The sequence below is a fragment of the Protomyctophum bolini genome (genome assembly GCF_963924005.1).
Source record: "Protomyctophum bolini genome assembly, chromosome: 12".
In the NCBI taxonomy this organism is placed as follows: domain Eukaryota; kingdom Metazoa; phylum Chordata; class Actinopteri; order Myctophiformes; family Myctophidae; genus Protomyctophum; species Protomyctophum bolini.
The window spans coordinates 22130461-22152346 of record NC_137873.1 but is presented as its reverse complement, the minus strand read 5'-3'; the positions used below and the strand labels follow the sequence as shown (position 1 = coordinate 22152346).

The following is a 21886-nucleotide window of genomic DNA, read 5'->3' as shown; positions in this document are numbered from 1 at the left end:
TGATGTCCATGCCGTCAGTGCTTGAGTGGCCAGCCAACTCGCCGGGCCTAAACCCCATTGAGAATCTATGGGGTATTGTCAAGAGGAAAATGAGGGACACCAGACCCCAAAACAAAGAAGAGCTGATAACAAGCATCAAGGAAACCTGGGCTTCCAGAACTCCCGGGCAATGCCACAGGCTGATTGCCTCAATGCCACGGCGTATCGAGGCAGTGATGAAGGCAAAGGGATTCACAACCAAGTATTGAAGATTGACAATTCTGTTTTGAAAGTACCATATTTTGATTTGATGTGATCCGGATTTCTTAATGTGGTATTCAGATTAAAACATTCATGCTCTGCAAAAACTGAGTAGTAAATAGTGATTTCTTCACAGTATTCACATTTTTTGAAATTCTGTTTTAGTGGGTTTTATGAGCTGGAAGCCAACATTTTGTAAAGATAAATAAATAAACACTTGAAATCATTTACGTTGTGTGCACTGAATCTATAATCTATTAAAGTTTAACTTTTTGAATGGAATTATGGAAATAAACCAACTTTTCCATGATATTCTAGTTTTTTGGAAAGGTGCTGTACATCACCCATTTGAAAATACTAAATAGCCAATCTACAAGCTCACAATGCTTCACGATGCAACGCCTTGTGAGTTTGTAGAAAACATAATATTTTTGAGTGGTGCAACCACTCCAAGGAACAGCAATGTCTGTGACGTTAACCTACCTATGTGTTCACCTATGTGGCCATGAGCACCAGTATATGACTATGAGTACCAGTACTCAACAGAGAGAGAGATAGTATTAGTGCTGCACTGTTGCCTGCTAATATGAGAGGAGAGGAGGGGAGTTGCACCACTCAGTTCACACAGGTGTGATTTTTTTTAAATATATTTCAACAAATTCTGTATGGGGGGGGGGGGGTCCCTGGCACCAAATATTTCCAGATGGCCCACATCCTTGACATGAAAAGGTTGGAGAACCACTGATTTATTAGCCTCAGAGACCACAGGGTTGTTTTCAAAACTGATTTATAGAATCAAAGTTGATGTTGTGGCTCCACCTGGTGGTTGATAAGCCACGACCTGACAGGAAAGCATTCAGATATTTTTTTGTTGCTCCATCCATCCATCCTCAACCAGTCAGGTCGCAGGGGCAACAGTTCCAGCAGAGAGCTGGAGACGTGACTCTCCAGAGCAACATTAGTAACTTCATTCTGGGAGATCCAGAGGCCAGTTTGGAGATATAATCGCACCCATCTGGTCCTTGGTCTGTCCGGGGGTCTCAACAAAATTAAAGATCATCAAGAACATTCTTATCATGAAAGAATTCTTCATTTTGCCTTTTGAAGATCCTGTATGATTCAAAGACCGAATCACCTTATTGTAAGAAATGAAGTAGCTTTCTCAATAATAACCAGATAAGACTTATTTCACCATGCAATGCAAGTCAATTGCGAGCATATTTTGGATACATTTTTGATCTATGGAAAAACTATTGAACGCAACTTGCTAGTATTTGTTAACAAAACACAAAATGCAATTGCATTTTTTGTCATTTTGTCAACAAGGAGTGTGGCATCCAACTTCAAATTGTCTACTGCACTATGATTCTAGAAATTCTGGATGATTTCTAGAGGCAATCCATATTGGTAGGTAGTATCTGCCTGAACAAACCGAACTAAGAGCATGCACGTTTGGAACTCAAGGTTCGCCAGAATAACAGTCCAGGAAATACAGGGTGTAGAAACTCTTTTCACATACTTTATTTCCACAGTTCTCCTCTAGCAGTTTTTTTTTTTTTTACATTATTTTTTTATTTATTTTTTACATAAGAACATACTGTTATACACAGAGCAGGGCAAAGGGGGTGAGGGAAGGAGACGAAACGAAAACCATACAAAATGGTGTCTACTCAAGCACAACAAAATTCTATGTGTATAAAATTGCGTGGGTTGTTCCACTGTGTGGAGGTAACGACCACTACCTCAATTCATTCTTATTTATTCATTATTTTTTAAATAGATTAATAAAAATACAATCTTTTCATGGACTTTTGACCTGGACTGCGAAAATTAAAAATGGATCTAGAGCCATGGAGATTGGGTCAGTTTTTCTGATGTAGGTTGATGATACCACGCAGCAAGGGGGGTTGAGAAGAGGCTGTGGCCAAAAGGAGGTGACCCAATGAAAGAAATGGCATAGAGCACCTAGCTCTGGCTACTTTTCACCGTATACTTCTATACTCCACATGATCAACAACAGCACACATTGAAAAGAAAGAAAAACAAAACAGGACAAACAAACAAACACCCACGAGACACCCTTCAACGTCTGCTTTCCGTGCTGTAGTGCTTCACTAAAAGGGTTTAGTGGAGAGAGAGAGAGACACAGAGAGAGAGATGTTGTTCTGAAAACAAAATAAAGGAAAACAAACAAAGCTGACAGTGTGTTGTTTGTGTGTGAGTGAAAGGTGGTTAGTAGTAGTGAGGGGGTAGAGAGCAGCGTTGCGTGACTGGTAGGCTGGTCCATGTACTTGACATGATGCATGGTCCGTCTACACACAAACAGGGTCTTTAGAATGTCATATGTATCGGCAAAGCTCCTGTAATCGGCGTCAAACAGAGTATGAGGAATCAGAGACGCTAGTTTCTGCGCTAAGTTCCGTTGCCCGACACACTCACCCAATTATTTCCTAACAGCCTCGGCTCTCACTGAGGAAGTTTGATTCATAAATACTTGGTTCTACTGACAACTAGCTAAGACATTTTTCACTCTCGCAAAACACAGAGACCACTTACGCACACAGTAACCATCCATGTGTATCTCAGTTGATTAGTTGAGGTCCACTATGACACTGGGCAACCACATGTTACCATTAGGTGGTGCTATACCAGACTGACCGTTAACTCTCCAGTTTCAAAGCAGCACAGGGAGGTATCGGAGGGCAACGGAAGTGGGGTGGGGTCAGGGAGTCGCCCTCCTGGAGTCACAGAGCCTGGGAATGTTGGTGTGCCTTCTGTTTATTATTGTTTTTTTTTTTTTAAATAGTGTAGCGTTTTTAAAGAGTTCCATTGATTAACCTGGCCAAGAAGGACTGGGCCTCAATGTGAGGAACCAACATGGCCGCCCATGTTCAAGTCAAGGTGGCCAGCGGCCAGTAGCCCCCCCCCCCACCACAAGTAGCACTGTGGTCTGCTCTGAGGTGGCCACACCTGGCCGTCTGCTCGACTGCCTGCCTGTTGGCCAGCCTGCCTGGCAGTGGGGTTAAGCAGGTTAACTTGGACTGGAGTATGGAGCCATGCACAGAGTGACCTGTGGGATTATGTGGAGAGAACAGCCTGGAGCGAGGGGTGCAGGGGCCCCTGTCATCTGTTGGCAGGGAAGTAGTTGGGGTCCAAATAGTTGTAGCCTGCGCTCTGAGGCAAGCAGTAGTCCCTGTCCAGGAAGGTGTCCGACTGATACACTGGCTCCAAGTGGTGGTTCAACTTGTGGGTCTCGGTCTTAAACAAGCTGTCAGGGTAACAAACAAATCAGCCGTGTGAAGTGAGCGGTGCAAGATGTATTTATGTTGGCCATATGACGTCTGTTTTTACTGCCCTAAACAAACATTAAACTCCCATAGACTTGGCTAACATAGGACGTAATCTTCAAAAGCCATGCATTAGGAGGGCCCTCAAAAGGATATTGGATACCTAATAGTGTTATACATGACAGTCTGTATAGTTTTCATTATCATTCAACAACAAATTTACACAACCATTGCTTTAACGTTACATTTCAATTGCTGGGTTGGGTAGCTACAACACATGAACAGAGTACTTGTTACTTGAGAAGAGTTCTCACCAGTCAGAACAGTTGGAGCAGAAGTCAACCGAGTTGTCCTGGGGACAGTCTTGACAGTGCCACCTCACCCCCTGAATGGGCTCCATGCCACACATGTCACACTACAACAATAGCAATAATTCATTTGATTAGTTGGCTGGCAGTAATTTAGAAAGTTAGTAACTCTTTCCTTGTAAACATCCTTTTTCATGTAATCATTTCGTAGGCTTAGACTTGTGTTACTGAATGTGCGGACACAATTAAATACGTATGTTATTTTTTCCTCAAAGCAATGCACACAGACAGACAGACACACATTATGCTACTCAAGGGGCAGCCTTGACAAGGCTGTATAGTAGGGAGTCGAGTTGGCGACGTATTGACTTGATGCAAACTCAGATTCACAAATATCTCTAATAATGTACAATGACAGGATGTGTTTGTTTCTGTGGCGAGCCAGAGAATATAGCTGCTTTAATTAGGCATACAACAGAATGTCTGTGGTCAAAGAATACAAAAACGCATTATATAAAGCATCCAACCACCCACACCCACACACACACACACACACACACACACACACACACACACACACACACACACTGCATATTAGCAGCAACTCTCTGACACTGACAGAAAGTGTCAGATACTAGCATTAAGAAACGCACCCATTGTTTTCAACGGCTGTAGACAAACTGGAGGCATCAAGTGGGCATGGAAAACCTGCTGATGAGCCTTTCAGAGTTTTGTTCTATTTTTGAGCATCAATGTGGGGCACAAATAGACACAATGTGTATATGGCAAGCCGGCACTGACTAATTCAAACTTGTTGCCGCAAATCGTTACACAGTATCTCTATAGTCATGTGTTCAAGACAGATCTGTCCGATATTTCATATTCCATCGTAATTGGCTAACATTGGCTTTCAAAGTTTGCAGGATTGTGTTTGCGTCCGTCCGTTAACAGCTAATATCCGGCACCGTTAACCCGGTCGATGGCAAATTTTGCACACACACACACACACACTCTGGATTCCAACGATGAACCTCTGCCCCAAATTTTCCAGAACGGCCTGTTATAACGCCACCAGGAGGCCGACTTTACTAAAACACATTGTTTTATATTACTCCTCCAGATTGCAGCGTGCAATTTACGTGAAATCTTTCACAGACTTTTCTACTGGGCTGAGGAATATATCCCACCCTTTTCACATTGGCCTGTTATAGCGCCACCAACAGGTGGATTTTTGCAAGACACATTTTTGGAATAAAATGCCTCAAATCATCCAATTGCCATCCAAGGCGTAAGAAGAAATTGCACCCTTTTCACATAGGCCTATTATAGCGCCACCAGGAGGCACTTTATCTAGTTATCGATACAATTGATTATTTGCATTACAAAATTATTCGATACAATACAAAGTGAAACGATACGATACTTTGCTGTTGGCATGACAATATAGTTGGATTGTTGCGCCCTTATCATCGTACATCAACATGAAACATCTCATACTGGCCAATCAGAATGCAAATTTACATCATATTTGGGGGATATTTGACATCATTTCTGCTTTCATTATCAATGGCAAATATTGAGACGTGTGGGGTCAAAAGCTGTTTATAGGAGGGGCTAGCGCCCCTCAAAAATGTGTCAGAGTCAGAGTGACGACAACAGGGGTTCCCGGATTGAAAGGTATATAGTTACGTATAGGGGTTCCCAGTATAAATGGGTTAAGTGAAATGGTTATGTCCGTCTTTGGGTTTTGTAAAATGTTAGACCAATGAAAAGTATTAACAAGAGCTTGGACCCATTGGAATACAGGTTCTCCCCCCCCCCCCCCCCACCTGAAAGGTAAAGGTGGTTGCACACTGGACACGTTAGAAAACTAAAAATCAGCTAAAACGCAGCAGTGTGTAGGGCCCTTAACAGTTTTGGACATACAAGGTTTCCAGCAGACAGTGACGATATGCATTGTGTATGTAAGGTTACAAGAAGGCCGTACCTTGAAGCCCACATGCTGCACCATACTGCTCTCCTCCTGGAGCTGCTGGAGCTTCTGCTTCTTTAGTCGCTTCAACTCCAGCAGCTCTTTGTACTCTGGCAAGTGTCTCAGCTCCACAGGCACAGCTTCCTCGTCCTGAATACACGCATGTGCACAAGGGAGAGAAAACAAGGGGGATTAGTGTTGTATACACTTGTAAACACACGGTCTATTGTACAGTATGCCTGGGGATTCTTTTCAATATGGCTAATCTCCAGATGTTCTATATCCTTTTTAGAGCCTAAGTAACGGGTATCGATCTGTGACAGTCCAATGAAACAAGTCCACAGTATAAATCTGTCCTGTTTCTACTGCAGCGCTGTGTGTCAGACTTGAGCCATTAAAAGGAAGGGTGCTGTGTGGAGTGATGATGCTGACATTTGGCTGAGCAGCCAACCCATTTGTCATCCAGTGAACATTCTCTCGGTCAGTCCCGGCAACACATTCTGTGACTCTGTTCCTGTACCTCTGGTGGCCGAGAACATAGCTAACACATTACTGCTTGTGGCAGGTCTATGTTATCCACAGGACAACACAACCCCAGGCTTTCTTTTAAAGGTTAATGGCATTGGCATCAGAGGAAAAGCCAGCGAGCGCTTGGGTAATGCATAGGGTACTTCTGGCCACTACTTCAAACTTGTAAGTAGTTGGTATTGTATAATTCTAAAGTTTAAAGTAAATCTCTCAAGGTTTTATGGATGGTTTTCACTTCCGGTTCATGGGGTCATGAATTTCTCGCCTTCAAAACAAAAGCTCAGAATGAAAAGAACGCGGAAGAGGCGAAAGAATGAATGAATGAATGAATACCTGGCAGGGTAAAAATTAACACTGCTATTGAAGACAGCTAACTACTACTAGGGGTCAAGTACTCTAATGCCTTACAAACATTATTAAAAACAAACATGCAGGAAATGTCAGTGTTCAGATAATGGGTCAGTATCATGTAGTTCTGTCGGAAGGACAGGTTGACTAAAGAATTAGTATTGCTGTCTGTGTTGTCGTGTACATAAACAAAATCAAGAGAGTCAATTATACCTACAGTGCTCATGTTTAACCTTTACGGTATTGAAGTGCATGTGTGCCGTCTTTAGAACAAACAAACAAGCAGAGTGGCTACGCCGACTGAGGACTCACCGAGTCGTCAGCGGAGGCGTCCTGGACGCTGCTGTAGTACGCAGCACGCTCTTCCTCCTCGTCCATGTAGACCGGAGGCTCGTAGGACGTCAGGAAGGTCGACGGTCGGTACAGGTGCTTGTTGAGGTGGTGCTGCCGCTTATTGGAGGCCTGGAGAAAGACAGACGCCATCTTATAAACTGTAGGCATGCAATGTGCGATTGTGCGTATTATAGCTTAATTCCACAAGTGATGTTATTTGTTTTAAACAATAACGGTAGGTTTGATAGATTGGTCTCAACGTTTTGCAAGGGGGGGAAAGCAGCAAATCTAAAACCATTACCGTTTAGTTAAAATTAGATAAATTAGTGGATTGTGTGAATGAGCAATGGTTACCTTTTTAGTGTACATGCACAGATTGGGAGTCCTTCCGGGTACAGGGATCCCAGCTTTTGTCAGTTTGATGAAGTACTTTTGAACCCTACTGGCAACCTGGAATGTTTAAAGAAGTAAGTGTTAAAATGTTCATATTTCTCAAAAGAGAAACTGGCCTCCCTCAGGCTTTGTTTAGATCTAGAATTCTGGATACATGCAAGGCACAGCTGAACTAACACATTGCTACCAGGCTATTTTTATGCAAGTTAGCATTGTGAAGTTGTTAACACATTTTGTATTATGTGGATACTGACAGTGGAGCCAGTTAATGAAATAGATATAGGGATATACAGTTGAACAAGTTTGTCAAGTACACACAATTCTGTGATCAGTAATCACAAACTTGTCAACAAGACATAAGTGCAATTAGATATGTCAGTTAGCTCCATACCAAGCATTCAGTGACGTAATCGGACCCGGGGGTTTGTAGGTCGGGGAGAAGCAAACCACGCCTACTATATTTAGGAGACCATTTGTAGGCTTTGTGTACCATTTCGCGTCTAGTGGCTCCAATGAAGTTGGCCCATCTTCATACATAAACCATCTTTGACACAGAGGAACACATCTTGTGCGAGTGTCCTTATATGGGTGCTGCCACACTATCAAAAGAGCCACGCACGTTTTCGGCTGTGCACAGCTTCAAAACCGGGTTTTTAGACAGCTGGTGGATGGAAAAAAGCTCCACTTACGCGGACGACTTGCGCGACGGCCAGATTCCCGGAAGCACTCTCCTCTGCGTCAATCGTCCGCGGAGGTGGAGCTTAATTCCCATCCACCAGCTGTCTAAAAACCAGCTGCGCACACGCATCACAGCTTATTCTGTCCGCAGCGCAAAACCATTTTGCGCTTAGGTGTGGAAACGGGGTATGTATTGGAATCTACCCATCCACTTATCCCGCTTCTTCCATGTGTAGCCACTGTTAGCCAGTCAGGGAATCACCTGTTTGGCTGTCCTATTGCCGAGCCCATCAGCAATCTTCTGCCATCTTTTGGACTCCACCTCCTCAGGAGGAAACTTCAGGAGGAGTTGTTCCAGCCTTTTCTGTACACACAAAGCCCCACATGAAAACTGCAACTACACAAATAACCTCAAACCATTTCTGTCGATCCACATCGTACTGCAATGTTCCTCTGCACTGTATGGAAGTAATTGTGTATTTTATATATAAAAAAGAAATGAAAAGGACAAAAAAGGACAATATCAGTCACCAGAACCAAGAACAGGCATTTTCAATTAAAATAGAGGTTGAAAAATGGGCAGCTAAAATGAATCTAAATACTGAATCAAGCAACTTAAAAACTGTCCGGGGTGTTCACAAAAGCCTGAGTAGACGATAAAATGAACTTGTTTTTAGCTGTTAGGTCTGCCTGTTAATCGAACAATGAAAAACACGACTTATTTTTTATTTATTTTTACATACAACAGGTTTCGATCATATGAATTAACAATTAAACTACATTCCGATAGAATACAGTTGTACCCTCTACCAGCTTGGTATCATACCTGTTCCTCTACAGTCCACAGCTGGTTGAATGTTTCAGTCTTGTTAGTGTGACACAGTCTCCCTCTGATCATCTGGCAAGACACAGAAGACACTTTAAATCAATAGAGATTAAATAGAAACCTGTCTGAGGATGTCTCTGTGATTGCAATGACTGGCACATTGAGGCCATCAGTTTCCCCAACAATGCCTGCTGTCAGACCTGACAAGACTTTACAATTGGAAGATGATTTTGATTGATGAACCAAATCTGTCAAAAAAAAAAAAATACAGAGAGCAAAACCCAGTCGAATACAAAAGCGGATGACAATGGATATAGAGGCAAGGAAAATAAATCATCAAAACGTTGTTTGCTTGGTGTCGAGACCTGAGCCGTCTTAACTAGACATTTTTGACAGAGGTCCCTATGACTATGAGTCTATACTAGGTCCACTCCCCTTTCCCTCCACACGTTATATAGAGAATAGCTGTGTAGGCTTGAAGATCTGCTATTTTTGCAACGTTCGCCTCTTTCTTTGACTAAAATAGCAGATCTACAAGCTCACAAGACGTCGCACCTAGACACATTGTGAGCTAAACAGATCTGTTTTTGCAGAATGTTTGCCCATTATGACATGCCCAGAATAGGGATTTTAGAGTTCATGTGGTTAATGAATCTCTAGAATCAAGTGAATTGAAGTGTCAAAGACAACACTACAGAACTACAAAGAAAGGCTAAGAAAAGAGTGTGACTAAGAAGAGCAGTGGGATGTGGGTGGATTGGTTCATGTTTCCATAGATACCAGCTTATACTTGCATGCACTGCATGCTTAATTACTACTGGCAGGAGTCACTGACACACACACACACACACACACACACACACACACACAGACGCCATGAGGACGAGGTTGCGTGCACGCACCGGACGGGTGACAGCAGACTGCCGGGAAAGCGCTGGCGCTTTGGCATGGGGGGGGGTCAAGACCAACATAATTATGGAATTAATTCTGTACTGGCCATATATGGAGCGTGTCTTGAGTGTACAGGGTTTGATGAGGTCAGATCAACATATGTGGAATGTCAGAACAGGAAAGACGGGTGGGGAGGGATCAACATATGGGATGTCAGAACAGGCCTGGAGATCTAAAGGTTTGAGGATTGAGGTCAGATGTAGAGTTGCTGGCCGGCTCCTAGATGCAGATCTAGATGATGATCCAGTCTTCTCCAGGGTTAGATTAGGTCAGTGTTGTGATCTTCATATATAGAGATGGCCATATATGGTGGAGGTGTGACCATATATGGAGGGGTGGTGTCACAAGGCTTGACCATATATGGAGACGTGATGTCACAAGGCATAAGTAGACTAACTAACTGACGGACAGGAGGTGCAGGTTTTCATAGTACATGATCCTACAGTCGCAATAACCGTGTGTGTGTGTCACTCCTGTCAGTAGTAATTAAGCATTCAGGGCAAATACATACATACATTATATATATATATATATATATATATATATATATATATTTATATATATTTTTTTAGAGGTCTTCTGGTAAGCCCGAGATCCGAAAATATCGGGGGTCCAAACCGACCCGGATCCGGTTCCAAATAGGCTTAAAGAGATTTATTTTAAGCCCATTTGTTGTAAACCAATATCCCGGGATGAAATCGAGGTAGATGTTCTTGTGGACAGAGGAAATATTTCTAATATTGGCTCCTGACTTCATGGTCAATGCAAAATGTCCAGTCCCACTATGGCAGATATTCTCTGTACTCGGTAGATCTGCACATTGTCCGTGTTGGGAACTGAGGGATACCTGAGTTTGCGTGCCATTCTCTGGACCGTCACTAGTGGGCAGAGAAGAGTACATGGTGGAGGACTCGCCTTCCTTCTTGGGCTCCAAAGGGCTTTTTGGTCGATCAGGCAACCCTAATGGGAGAACAAAAGAACATTAGTAGTAGTACTGATAGTAGCATCATAGTAGTATAAAAAGGACTTGTTCCACAAAAATAGAATGTAAAAAAATACAAAAAATAAATAGATAACGTGTTTATACATACCCTTGTCAAAGATGAGCTTTAGCCGTCTAGTTTTGCGTTTCTTGTCACAGAACTCTCTCTCAAATTCTCCCAGTCCAGAGGTGTATTGGTCCCATGCAATGTCAGGAAGCTGGACAACTCGCTGGGGGCACGGCAGATCCAGGTTCACCTGGGGATTAACAGCGGCACATTTCATCAAACAGTTGTTCTTGGGACTGTGCTCTTACTGTACTCGTACTGTCCTCACAGCGGAAGACAGGGCTACAGCGTGCGACTTAACACGGAGCCCGCCAGAACAGAAGCTGATTGGAGGCACGGGACGCGAGTGTGTAGACGTGAGTTTTGTCCCTTAGTCCCTGTAGTCCCTTTGTCCCTGTAGCGTGAGCTGCGAGTAAAGTCCGCGGTCCGCAGACTTTCCAGGAAGTTCACCTGACGCCCAGTGTTGTTCCTGAACGTGTTCAAATAACGATCGTTCACGAAAACCCACCAATAAACCCTTATCCGACACAAATTAACTAATCTGTCTCAGCCGTACAATTTTACTTATCTAACCATGATGATCCAGTCATGCATGCAGACAGCAGACACATCTCCCGAATCCCGACCCAAACCCTGATGTAGCCTATGGCAACATGTGTTAACATGGCCAACATACAGTATGTTGGCATCAGGAATGCGGCAAGCGAGGACTGAATAATTAGGATATAGTTACCTGTTTCTGTAGCTGCTCCACAAAACGTATGGGTTCAACAAGAGCCTGTCTCTGTTGCCGCGCAAGGGACTCCAAGTCCAGGATGGCCTGCGTGCGCTGAGCCTCCAGCACCCCAATGGTCTGCAATAGCCTCTGGTAACTGGCGTGCACACACACACACACACACACACACACACACACGGTGGCAGAATTAGCCCAGTGCTAGTAGAATTATTTAGCGTGACACTTGCCCGTACAGCAACACATTAAACCTTTAGGTCCTGTGACCATGCATGATTGAATCATGAAAGAGAATTTAAATAAGTGTAAAAAAAAAGAAATGCCACCAGCCACACTGGTAGTTAATTATGATTGTGGCATATGAGCTTGTTGTTTCTACGACCCACATTGGGAAGGTTTTGCAGCTTCCTTGCTAACCTTCCTTTTTTACCCAGACCAACACCAAAATAACTCACTGGTAATATGATGAAATAAGCTGGTACATTTGTGGCTGCTTTCAAAACATAGCATCAACCACAAGTCTGATCTATGAGTTTGCACATGTAGTTCATTTCGTTGCCACTATTAATAACCTTCACACGACACTAGGCAGTGTGGCGCTTCAGCTGCAAGACTTACTGGAGAAATCTGACCTTTTCACTTACATCCCCAGGGGACAAAGGAGCTATGACTATGAATGATGTGTGGTGGTGTTGCAGTGCCAAGCAACAGTTGAGTAATCAACGGGTACGGAACACCATGCTATACACGATCATAGACTAATTCAGGTGCACATAGCAGTGCAGATCATTAATGAAAATCCATTCACAAGCCAAGGTTCATTCGGTGGCTGCCAGTTGTTTTTCTCTTCTTTTTTTAAAACTGCCATGCGATGAAGCAAAACTATCCAAATCATATTTGTTGACGTAATATCTTTAATTATATTTAGAATTCATTGTATGTGATGTCCTACCTTGGACTGTGAATCAGTACAGTATAGCCCACTGATTTGAAACACCAATGCCTTAATATTTATTGCATTCTTAAGTCATTCTGAATCTGATGACGCAACAACAAAGAGAAACCTTATAATTAATGATTTGCATAATACATAAAACTGTCCCCAGGACAGGCCATGACTAGTCTATGCTGCTGGGTGACTTGGCAGACCACCAAGAGTCCAGGCAACAGGCCTGATTTTCCATTGTCACTTAAATTGTCCAAGGAGCTTGCGCAATTGCACCAAAGGTCCAAGATCAGTGCCAAATGAAAAACTAAGCAGGAAGAATAAAGGTGCGGAGCTGAAGCAGATTCATAAATTATTGAAAGCTTAAACCGGTTTCTCTGGTCCTGTGGACCTAAAGTACAGCCGTTTTCATTCTAGCCACCAAATGAGGGTCCAATTCTGACATGAGACATAAGGGGAAAGCAATTTCAAGAGAAATTCCACCCTGGCTCTCTTGTATCCGTTAAAAAGTTGCTTGCCTATACAGGATCAAATTAGCTTAAAGCCAGTACTCTACATACAGTTATGTCTCGATTTGGCAAATTAATTTAATGTTGATTTGCAGATAAATTAATCTAATGAATAGAAAAGCTGTAATTTGGGTCCACAGAACAGGATAGAAAATACCTAAAGCAGTTGGGTTTTTTTATAGTGGAATTCTAAGATGTAGGGTGGGCATTAACCATAAAAAGAAATTGCAAACAGAGATTTCAGACGTGTCAATTTCATGTTATCTTGGGGGGCTGTGGGCAGTGCTAGCAGAGTACAGTTTACCTGGTGTGCAGTTTAAAAAAAAACCTAGTGTCAACCACGGCACTTCTTGATTATGCCTGGTCAAAGTTTACCAATGTTGAACTCCACGGTTCACATGTGTTCGCTTAAAAGCGACCAACGAACCACAACGGGACACTCCACCCCTTTGCCCCCATAGAACATGCACATGTGGGACAGTGGCCTTACAGACAGCATAGTCGGATTAAACACATTATGGGACCACCTGTCGACTAGCATTCAGCATACACAATGCTACAAACATGCCCTGACACTAGGCTATCTAGGGATAGGATATATATCTATAAAGACACTTTCCTCACCACCAGCAGAGCATTTTAAGCATTCAATAACAACCACTAACCGCTTCCCGTTTGACTAGTGTTGCTATATTGAGGTTCAAAGGGTCATTATAAAATGTATAGTACCAGTGCTCGATTATGGATTGGCTGATCCACGTTGGAAGCCATTGTAAAATGCACTATAAGCACACACCCATAACTGCATCAGGTATGGAGTATTACTGCACTGCACCAAACAAATGGTTTCATGCGGTCCAATTTTGTTGTGAATTTTGATTTACAAAAACAGCTTCCAATATTTATCACTATAAAATATAGCCTCTTTTGGCATATTGCCTTATATTCATGCCCATTGTAGTTAAGCAACAATTTACTGATTTTGAATGAGACAATATGCATTTGTCATCATTTGGACATTTCCATGTCTTACAAATACATATGGTATTATGATCTCATCTAGAAACAATGGAATTTTGTTTCACAATTGGCAAAGTGTCTCTTAAGTACAGAACTGGAATATAGAATGGTGTTCGAAATTAAATAACCATAATAATATTCATAAACAAATACCTTTATGTAAAAGCTCAATATGATGACCAATTATTAGAATATATAATTATTCAAGTTAAATTTTGAAGCCCTATGCATCACATACAAGCTGTCATAACAAAGCTATGCATATATTCCCAATGCCAATAATTCTATTTCCATGAAAACATTAGCTTGGCTTACTCCCAAGTGAAGTAATCAGTGCAGCCGTTTTAACATTCAATCTCCAAGGTTACAGGAAAACCTAAATTTGGCATCTCATTTCACACAAACAGCAATAGATTTTAAGGCGGATATTAACGGCTTGACTGCAAAGAACATCTTATTATGAGGACAAAGTGACAATGTGTATGTACAAACATTCTGCTTAGAATGGCACATTACATCTTACAATAAACCAAATTACTTCATATCCCAATTGTATCAGTGAATGTAATAATTATGATATGCCGATAAAATTCAGCTATCAGACCCATTATGCTGAATATTATACGAATTAAAACAGCTTTCGAGCTTTGTGTATACCGCAATACGAATCATGCTTTAGGCTCATTGGAGACTTATTGAACGGACCTGTTCTTCATTTATGAGTATGAGTGTGATACGATGCCGTTGGATAGCCAAATCTAATCTACAAGCACACAACTTGTCGCATGATAGTAATATAAAGCAGGCTTTAGAACGCATGTATCATAACACTGTTAACCCAGTTCCAGTCTGAAAGCCCTTCCCATCTCCCCAAACACAACAAAACCATGCCAAACTTTACCATTCTAACTTTGCCTAACCTTAACAAGTTAACTAAATATAACCAAAAGTATGTTACCCTTCCATGATTCAGACCATGAATACATTCATTACAAATCATTGACGCTACCTACCACTAAACGAGTCCCAACAAACATTTGATCCTTTTTATCTTATCTAAACTGACTGAGCTGTGAGCTATATCCATTTTGATGAGCACCAAGGTGGCCCTCAGAACAGATCAGCACCAAATGTCTTGAGCACGCTGCCAATAGGCCAAGAAAGTATCACCATGCATTTTTGTTTTTCTCTTATATTTCTTTAAATATTTAACGTTTAATTTTAGAATGGAAGTCAAGGGTGGTCATCAGGCTAAAATCTTGCCCAAATATGTTATACATCACAGATATGATATAGATGACGGACGACGGACGTCGTAGACTGGCCACATTAAGATGAAGCCTTTTTAGAGCCTGTATTGTTAATATTAATATCTAAAAGTCCAAAGACCTTGCCTTAGCATCCAGAGCATCAACATGGAAAAAACTACTCAACTCTTGATACTTGATTAGAAAGGGGGTGGCTGGCTGCTAATACAATTTGTGGAGAACATAGGTTAAATGTATCACTCCGTGTTCAAAGGCAAAGCGCAACAGGATCTCAGCAGGTGGGATGGTGGGGGGATAGGGGGCTTCAACATACTCTTTGTTATGTTTGAGAGCCAGGTGGTCTGACTCAAAGTAATACACGTCTGGCTCCTCCTCCTCCTCTTCCTCCGTGACCTGGCTGCATGCTGCCTGCTTACTGCTCCCCGCCTCCATGAGCGCCACTGTCCCACTGTCCTCACCACCCGCTGGGTCCCCGGGTCCCACCAAGGCCTGCCCCTCACTGGAGGGCCCCACGCAGTCCATGGGGTTGGGCTCTTCCAGTTTGGGGTACGACGACTCCAGCTCCACCTCCGCCTCTCCCACCACCACTGTGGCTACCTCCTCCGCCACCACCACCTCGCCCTCTTCCCTCAGAGGCCCGTTGTCTCTGGGAGGTGAGGTGGGTTTCGGGGAGGGGGTTTTACCACTGCAGGCAGCCCTCCGGGGCGAAGTCCGCAGGGTGTATCTGTGTTCGTGGGGCTCTGTGAAAGAAGGGGGTGTGTTGGATGCTGAGGGGTTGCATCCTGGCTCGGTAGGGGAGTGGGTTGCTTCTAGCGGGGGTGTTTCTCCTGAGTTGCTGTTGTTGATTGGGATATTGTTTATGTTGTTAGCAGAGGTGGTGGAGGGGGAGGGGGGGTAGGAGGTAGGTTCAGTGGGTTCCTGCACTGGCGTAAGAGGCTGGCCATTTGTTCCACCCTCCTTCTGCCCCTCCTCCCCCTCCTCCTCCGTCACCTGCTCCTCGTGGGCCAGGCACAGGGACCCACCAACAATGTCCACCTCCATCGCCTCCATCTCCTGCTCCTTGGCCACCATAAGCTCAGGGAGAGGCTCTTGGAGAGCAGCCCCAAGTGTGGCACCAGCAGGCGATGCTGGCGACTCCCCTGAGCCGCTGACCTCTGTCTGCCCAGGGACAGAGTTTCTACAAGGCACAATGGGGTCAGGGGATGAGGACGCCCCCACCTGGCTACCATTGAGCAATGAAGGGCTACTGGTGGCAGAAGCGGGATTTGCACAAGGCTCTCCGGTGGGCGCACATAGCTGTAGTTCCTCTGCTCTCGTCTCTCTGAGTCCATTAGAGGCCTTGTGAGGGTTCGGGGGATCCGTGGCCTTGTTACACTTTATATGACATTCCTCCGTCTTACCCTCCACTGCCAGCTTGGCCTCACCTTCCTCTTTACAGAGGATCGGTGAAGCAGGGGTGGAATTAGCAGTGTTCTGGTCAGCCGAATCCTCCTTGTTTTTATCCTCTGTGGGCTCTGGCACAGACACAGGGCTCTCTGACTTCGCAGGCTGCTGCACGTCCTCCTCGGGTCCCTGAGACTCTCCAGAGCGGGAGCACCGCTTGGCCCTTTTGAGCTGAGGAGAGGCATCCCGTGACTCCTTCTCACAGTTTTCAGACTTCTCTGGGCCACTGTCCTTTTCCGAGCAGGACACACCTCGCTTCCTGGAGCTGGCCCATTGCTCCCCCTCAGGCAGAGGTGCCTTACAGTCAGCTACCTTCCCTTGCGATGAAGCCTGCTGCTGTGCGTCCTGCTTCAAGTCGTGCTTGGTGTCTTGCTTGGCGTCCTGCTTGGCGTCCTGTTTTGCGTCCTGCTTCTTCTTAGGCGAGCGGGCCCTAGGCAGCGGAGACACAGAGGTCTCATCTGGCTGGGCAATGCTGCGGTTCCTGAGGGTTCGGCCAAAAAAGTTCTCGTCCAATCCATTGATCCCCACTGATGACCGTGTGACGCGCGAGGAACGGGACGCGGCCATACTACGGCGGGTGCCTACAGTCTCATCCTGGTGCTCTCTCCTCTGCTGCAGAATGTGGGCACCTGGAAACGAAAGAGACATACAGGTCATTAGGCCTTGTAATTACTAAATAGTATAGCCAAGTAAATACTTATAGCCAAGGTGTCCCACTGCCTTATACACTAAAGATGTAGTGAATCTGTTTTTGTAAAAGTGTCGACCAAATTCAATTGGCTTTATTACAAACATCTTTGTAAGTAACTAAGCAACATGTCCGTACAAAGAAAACAAATTCAAAATGAAGTTTCATTTTTGTCTCATTTCATCAGACAAATCTATCCTAAACACTGACAAGACGAAATGCCCTGAAAATAAATTTTCATGTGTTGTGTGTTCACACTTACATACATGAGAAATTCATTATTAATAGCCTAAATCAATATAAGAAATAACTAAATGAGTCTTGTCTTGGACTTTCACAAATGTGCTGCAACTACCTCACAATCAAAGACAACAAAAGTATGTTACCGGTATAACAATGTTAAGCATTAGTTATTACTGGTTAATAATTTCCAGCAAAAACAATACAAACAGCTGGCCTCTCTGTTTATTGGTTCCTGGCCTGGCAGTGGCATCTACAGTGAAATAAGTAAATGCAGATTACATTTTTCTCCTGGCTCACACACAAACTGTCAGCCTGCTTATCGCCGTTCAACAGTTGGGCCAATGGGCCTACACAGGTTAACAGGTGGTATCCAAATTATCAGAACGTAGACTGTAATGCTATTAGAACACGAATCTGCAATCGTAGGGCCTACATTCTTGAACCTGCATGTAGACTCAGGATTGTCGTGACTTAGTCTAACTTCCTGACTTGTTTACAAGAAAAGCAAAGCTTGCTAAACTGCTTATTGTGCTGCTCAGATATATTGTGTATGTTTGTTTTTTTTCAACTCCGATCCCGATGTCAACAGATGACAGCATAATATTTATGGTATAGATGACTATACCGTATAAATGTGATAAGAGTGGACAACAAAATCAATACTCATCAACATTAAAGACAGTATTATCTCACTGCTGTCCTTCCACAATAATATAAAATATGCTATACCAATTAGCATAGTGGACTAGTGCCCTTTTACATTCATCCGCAACCTAATCAGTGGACCTATATCTGTCACAAGCTATTTAAAACCTCGCAGGAGCAATCCCTCCATTTTCCTGACATTGTAAAACTACAGCTGCATAAAAACCTGAGCATTGGCGAGTACATTTAACATCCCTGTTGTGACCTACGGTAATAGTCACCTGGAACAAGTGCTACCGCATGCATAATCTCATTCACAGTTCACACCCCAATAAAGTTTCAAGCTGAGAAAGCGAATGTGATTTGACCATGCATAAAATATGAGAGAAAGAAAAACAGAATGAGTAGACAGGGGGGTGGGTTATTCAGAGTGAGCGCTCATCCTCAACATGTCAAAAATAATTAGGCCTGCTCTTTAGTACTTGCATGAGAATGGTCATGGTTACAATTTAGCCATGAAAAGTTAAGAAAAATAACTCCTTGTGAAACATAATTGAACGATGGTGGTATGGTTTCAGGATTTGTAAAAACACAGATTAACCTCATCTCTTTCTCATAACAACTGTCATAGGTGTGTGTGCTTAATTTTATTTCAAAATAGCAGGTTGTATGCCCCATATGTTACTTCAGTCCCTACGCTCATTCTGAAGCTCCGAGATGAAGTCACACCGGGAAAGCCTTCAGTCGTGTTGCAGAAACGGCGCATGGTTTCAACTATGAACGTTGCTTACCCATTTCTGCACATCGTATCCAAAAAGTACATGAGCTAAACAAATTTTACTTTACAGGCGGACAAGAAAATCCAAGTTACGGGTTGAAACGAGCATTTAAATCACGTATTTAGTCAGCCGCTTCCATGTTTTTCAAGGAAGTTGTGCATGTGAGTGTTGACTGAACTGAAGTCAGTTGGAAAATTGAATTCCACATTCGACCAGGGGAGGCGTCGGGGGGGGGGGGGGGGGGGGGGGGGGCGCTAATGCTTTTCAACTTTCTTGAAAAACAAGAAACCGGCTGACTAAATAGGCGATTTAAACACTCGTTTCAACCCGTAACTTGGATTTTCTTGTCCGTCTGAAAGTAAAATTAGTTTAGCTCATGTACGGACCTTTACTTTTTGGATACGATGTGCAGAAAAGGGTAAGCAACGTTCAGAGTGGAAAGTGGAAACCATGCACCGTTTCTGCAACGCGGCTGAGACTTCATCTCGGAGCTAAAGAATGAGCGTAAGGACTGAAGTCACATATGGGGCTAGTTGTATGCAAATTGCCAGCGATAGAGATATGCCAATTATTTATCCAAGTCTGAATCCAAGTTCCTTGCGACAATGCATGCAAATGAATAGCCATCTTTAGAGGATCATTGGCTGCACCGAAAAAAATCTATTCTGTATTTGTACATACAAAATTAACCCAGACACTAAATCACAATCACCCTGTATAACATTTACTAGTTTGAACACTTTGATCCAACTGTGGTAGCTTTTTTCCATGCAAGGGGGCATTATGCTGAGATCTGGCAGCATCAGGTTACCTTTTTAAGCTTTAAAGCCCAAATAAGCAACCATCATTGCATGAGTGAATAAACCCTGCTAGTTGGTGCTGCGTTTTCCAATCAAGCAACTTCCTTTCAGACGCGCGTGCCGTGTTTTAGTACTGAACTTGTGTTGACTGTTGACACGTGTTGGGCACTGGGCAGAATGGGCACACTATCATGAAGCATGTTTGAGCCAAAAGAGAAAAGACCAGACGCTTATTGTTCCAACGATGTCGGCGTGGGAAAAACAATTTGTGTCCATTTATTTGGGACTTCGGGGTCTACGTTAAGCACCGCAAGTTCTGCAATTGTCATCCAGTGAAAGAAACAACATCCAATGGTTTGCTTTGCTGCAAGCAAAGTTACGTCTATAATACGTCGTAGTCTAAAGGACAAGCCACCTTGCACTGGCAGTACGTGTGCTAAATGATTTAATCAGCCAATAATTAATTGTAGAGATCTTTCCCTTCCACCACTGAATACGTCTCTATGGGGAGATGTAGTTAAACACATTGAATGTGGGCCTAGTGGCAAGACCAGATCCCCGAATTGTGTTACCCGGTGAGAAAGCAGCTGCCCAGAGCCCAGCAACCAAAGTTAAAAACAAACCATACTTTGCAGTCTGAAAATTCATGGCGTAGTGTTCTGAATTCACGACACTTTTGTAGCGGGTGTGTCAACTGTAGGGCACTGGAAGAGATAAACACAAGTGCAACATGCCTAGGCTATGCTAACTGTTGGCACAATCACACTGACAACCACCAACTTCAGGGCGAACATTACTTGACCTAGCTAACGTGCTGCCAGTTAGCGGGCTAACTTTAGCAAACCAGCTAACTGGACTGAATGGCTAGACACCGTTTACGTTCACGCTGTTGCATGAGAGGCGGTTGAAATATTTCCCCATTCTACAACGACACAACATTTAGTGCCACAGACCACAACGATTACAAGGATATAGTTTTGTTTCAGTTTCAGCCATACATTACTAGCTAGCCAAGTTGATTAGCATAGCTGGCTTAGGCTACATTACTGTATAAATAAACGCTCACAATAGTTGCGCGAGCCTTTCGCCCGACCAAAATGACGCGTTTTCCAAAGAAATAACGCACTTTAAACTGGTAAAAGTGTAGAAGCTAGTCGCGTCGACACTTTTCCATTTGAAAATGCTATGTTTGTGTCAAATGACACGATCAACAACGAAGTAATATACGTTGAATTAAGCATTCGCGTTATTCGTTTGTAGATACTCCTTAAAGAGTGCTATAGCTAGCTGCATAAATACTATTTACGTTATAGTAGCGTTACTGATAAGAAACCAAACAGACGTAATATGGATAATGACAAATGTTATTACTCGCAGGTGTGTTGGTGTGGCTAATGTCTATGCAGTATGCACCACAAGTTAGCATAGTTAGCTTCCAGGGCGCACCACGGAGACGTTAGCTAGTTAGCTGCTACAGCTAACCGCAGGAGGCTAATGTTACCTAGCCGATTGTTCCGCGCACAACTTTGCCGACGGATTTGCGTGCAGCTAATAATGGCGACTGCACACATTTCCGTTACACAAATAGCGTGACGTTTAATCATTGGCTATATTATACACAGTTAACCAAATGTTCTTACTTCAAATTTGCTTTTGAAGCTCGAGAATAACACACATACCTCACTTCCGTACATTTGCTGCACATTCGGCAGCAGCCATGTTTTCAACCCAGTCAACTAGTCGGGTGTGTGTATGTGTGTACACGATATACCCGCGCTCATCAAAACGCAACACTATACTGTACATATTTGTCTCTGCCAAGGGGTGTATTGTGTCAGAGACCTGTGGGAGGTCATCAGATTTAGGCCATTGTTTACAGTTTATATTCACTTTGTAAAC

General features: G+C 43.4%; 1 protein-coding gene across 3 annotated transcripts; it reads right to left on the bottom strand.

Moving 5' to 3' along the window:
- Positions 1 to 1739: 1739 nt before the first annotated feature.
- zzz3 (zinc finger, ZZ-type containing 3) lies at positions 1740 to 21719 on the bottom strand. 3 transcript variants are annotated; one of them, XM_080778169.1, is made up of 12 exons: positions 21667 to 21719; positions 15703 to 17461; positions 11647 to 11785; positions 10956 to 11103; positions 10712 to 10824; positions 8914 to 8985; positions 8350 to 8451; positions 7371 to 7466; positions 6996 to 7145; positions 5823 to 5957; positions 3842 to 3942; positions 1740 to 3508 (listed from the first exon to the last, which is right to left on the bottom strand). In XM_080778169.1, exons 2-12 carry the CDS (start codon positions 17397 to 17399, stop codon positions 3364 to 3366), a joined length of 2898 nt encoding a protein of 965 aa, XP_080634295.1. In that variant the 5' UTR covers positions 17400 to 17461; positions 21667 to 21719; the 3' UTR covers positions 1740 to 3363. The 3 variants fall into 3 exon arrangements, with proteins under 3 accessions (XP_080634295.1, XP_080634297.1, XP_080634296.1); XM_080778171.1 differs by having other exon boundaries at positions 21628 to 21678; XM_080778170.1 differs by lacking the exon at positions 21667 to 21719 and adding an exon at positions 20616 to 21570.
- Positions 21720 to 21886: the final 167 nt, after the last annotated feature.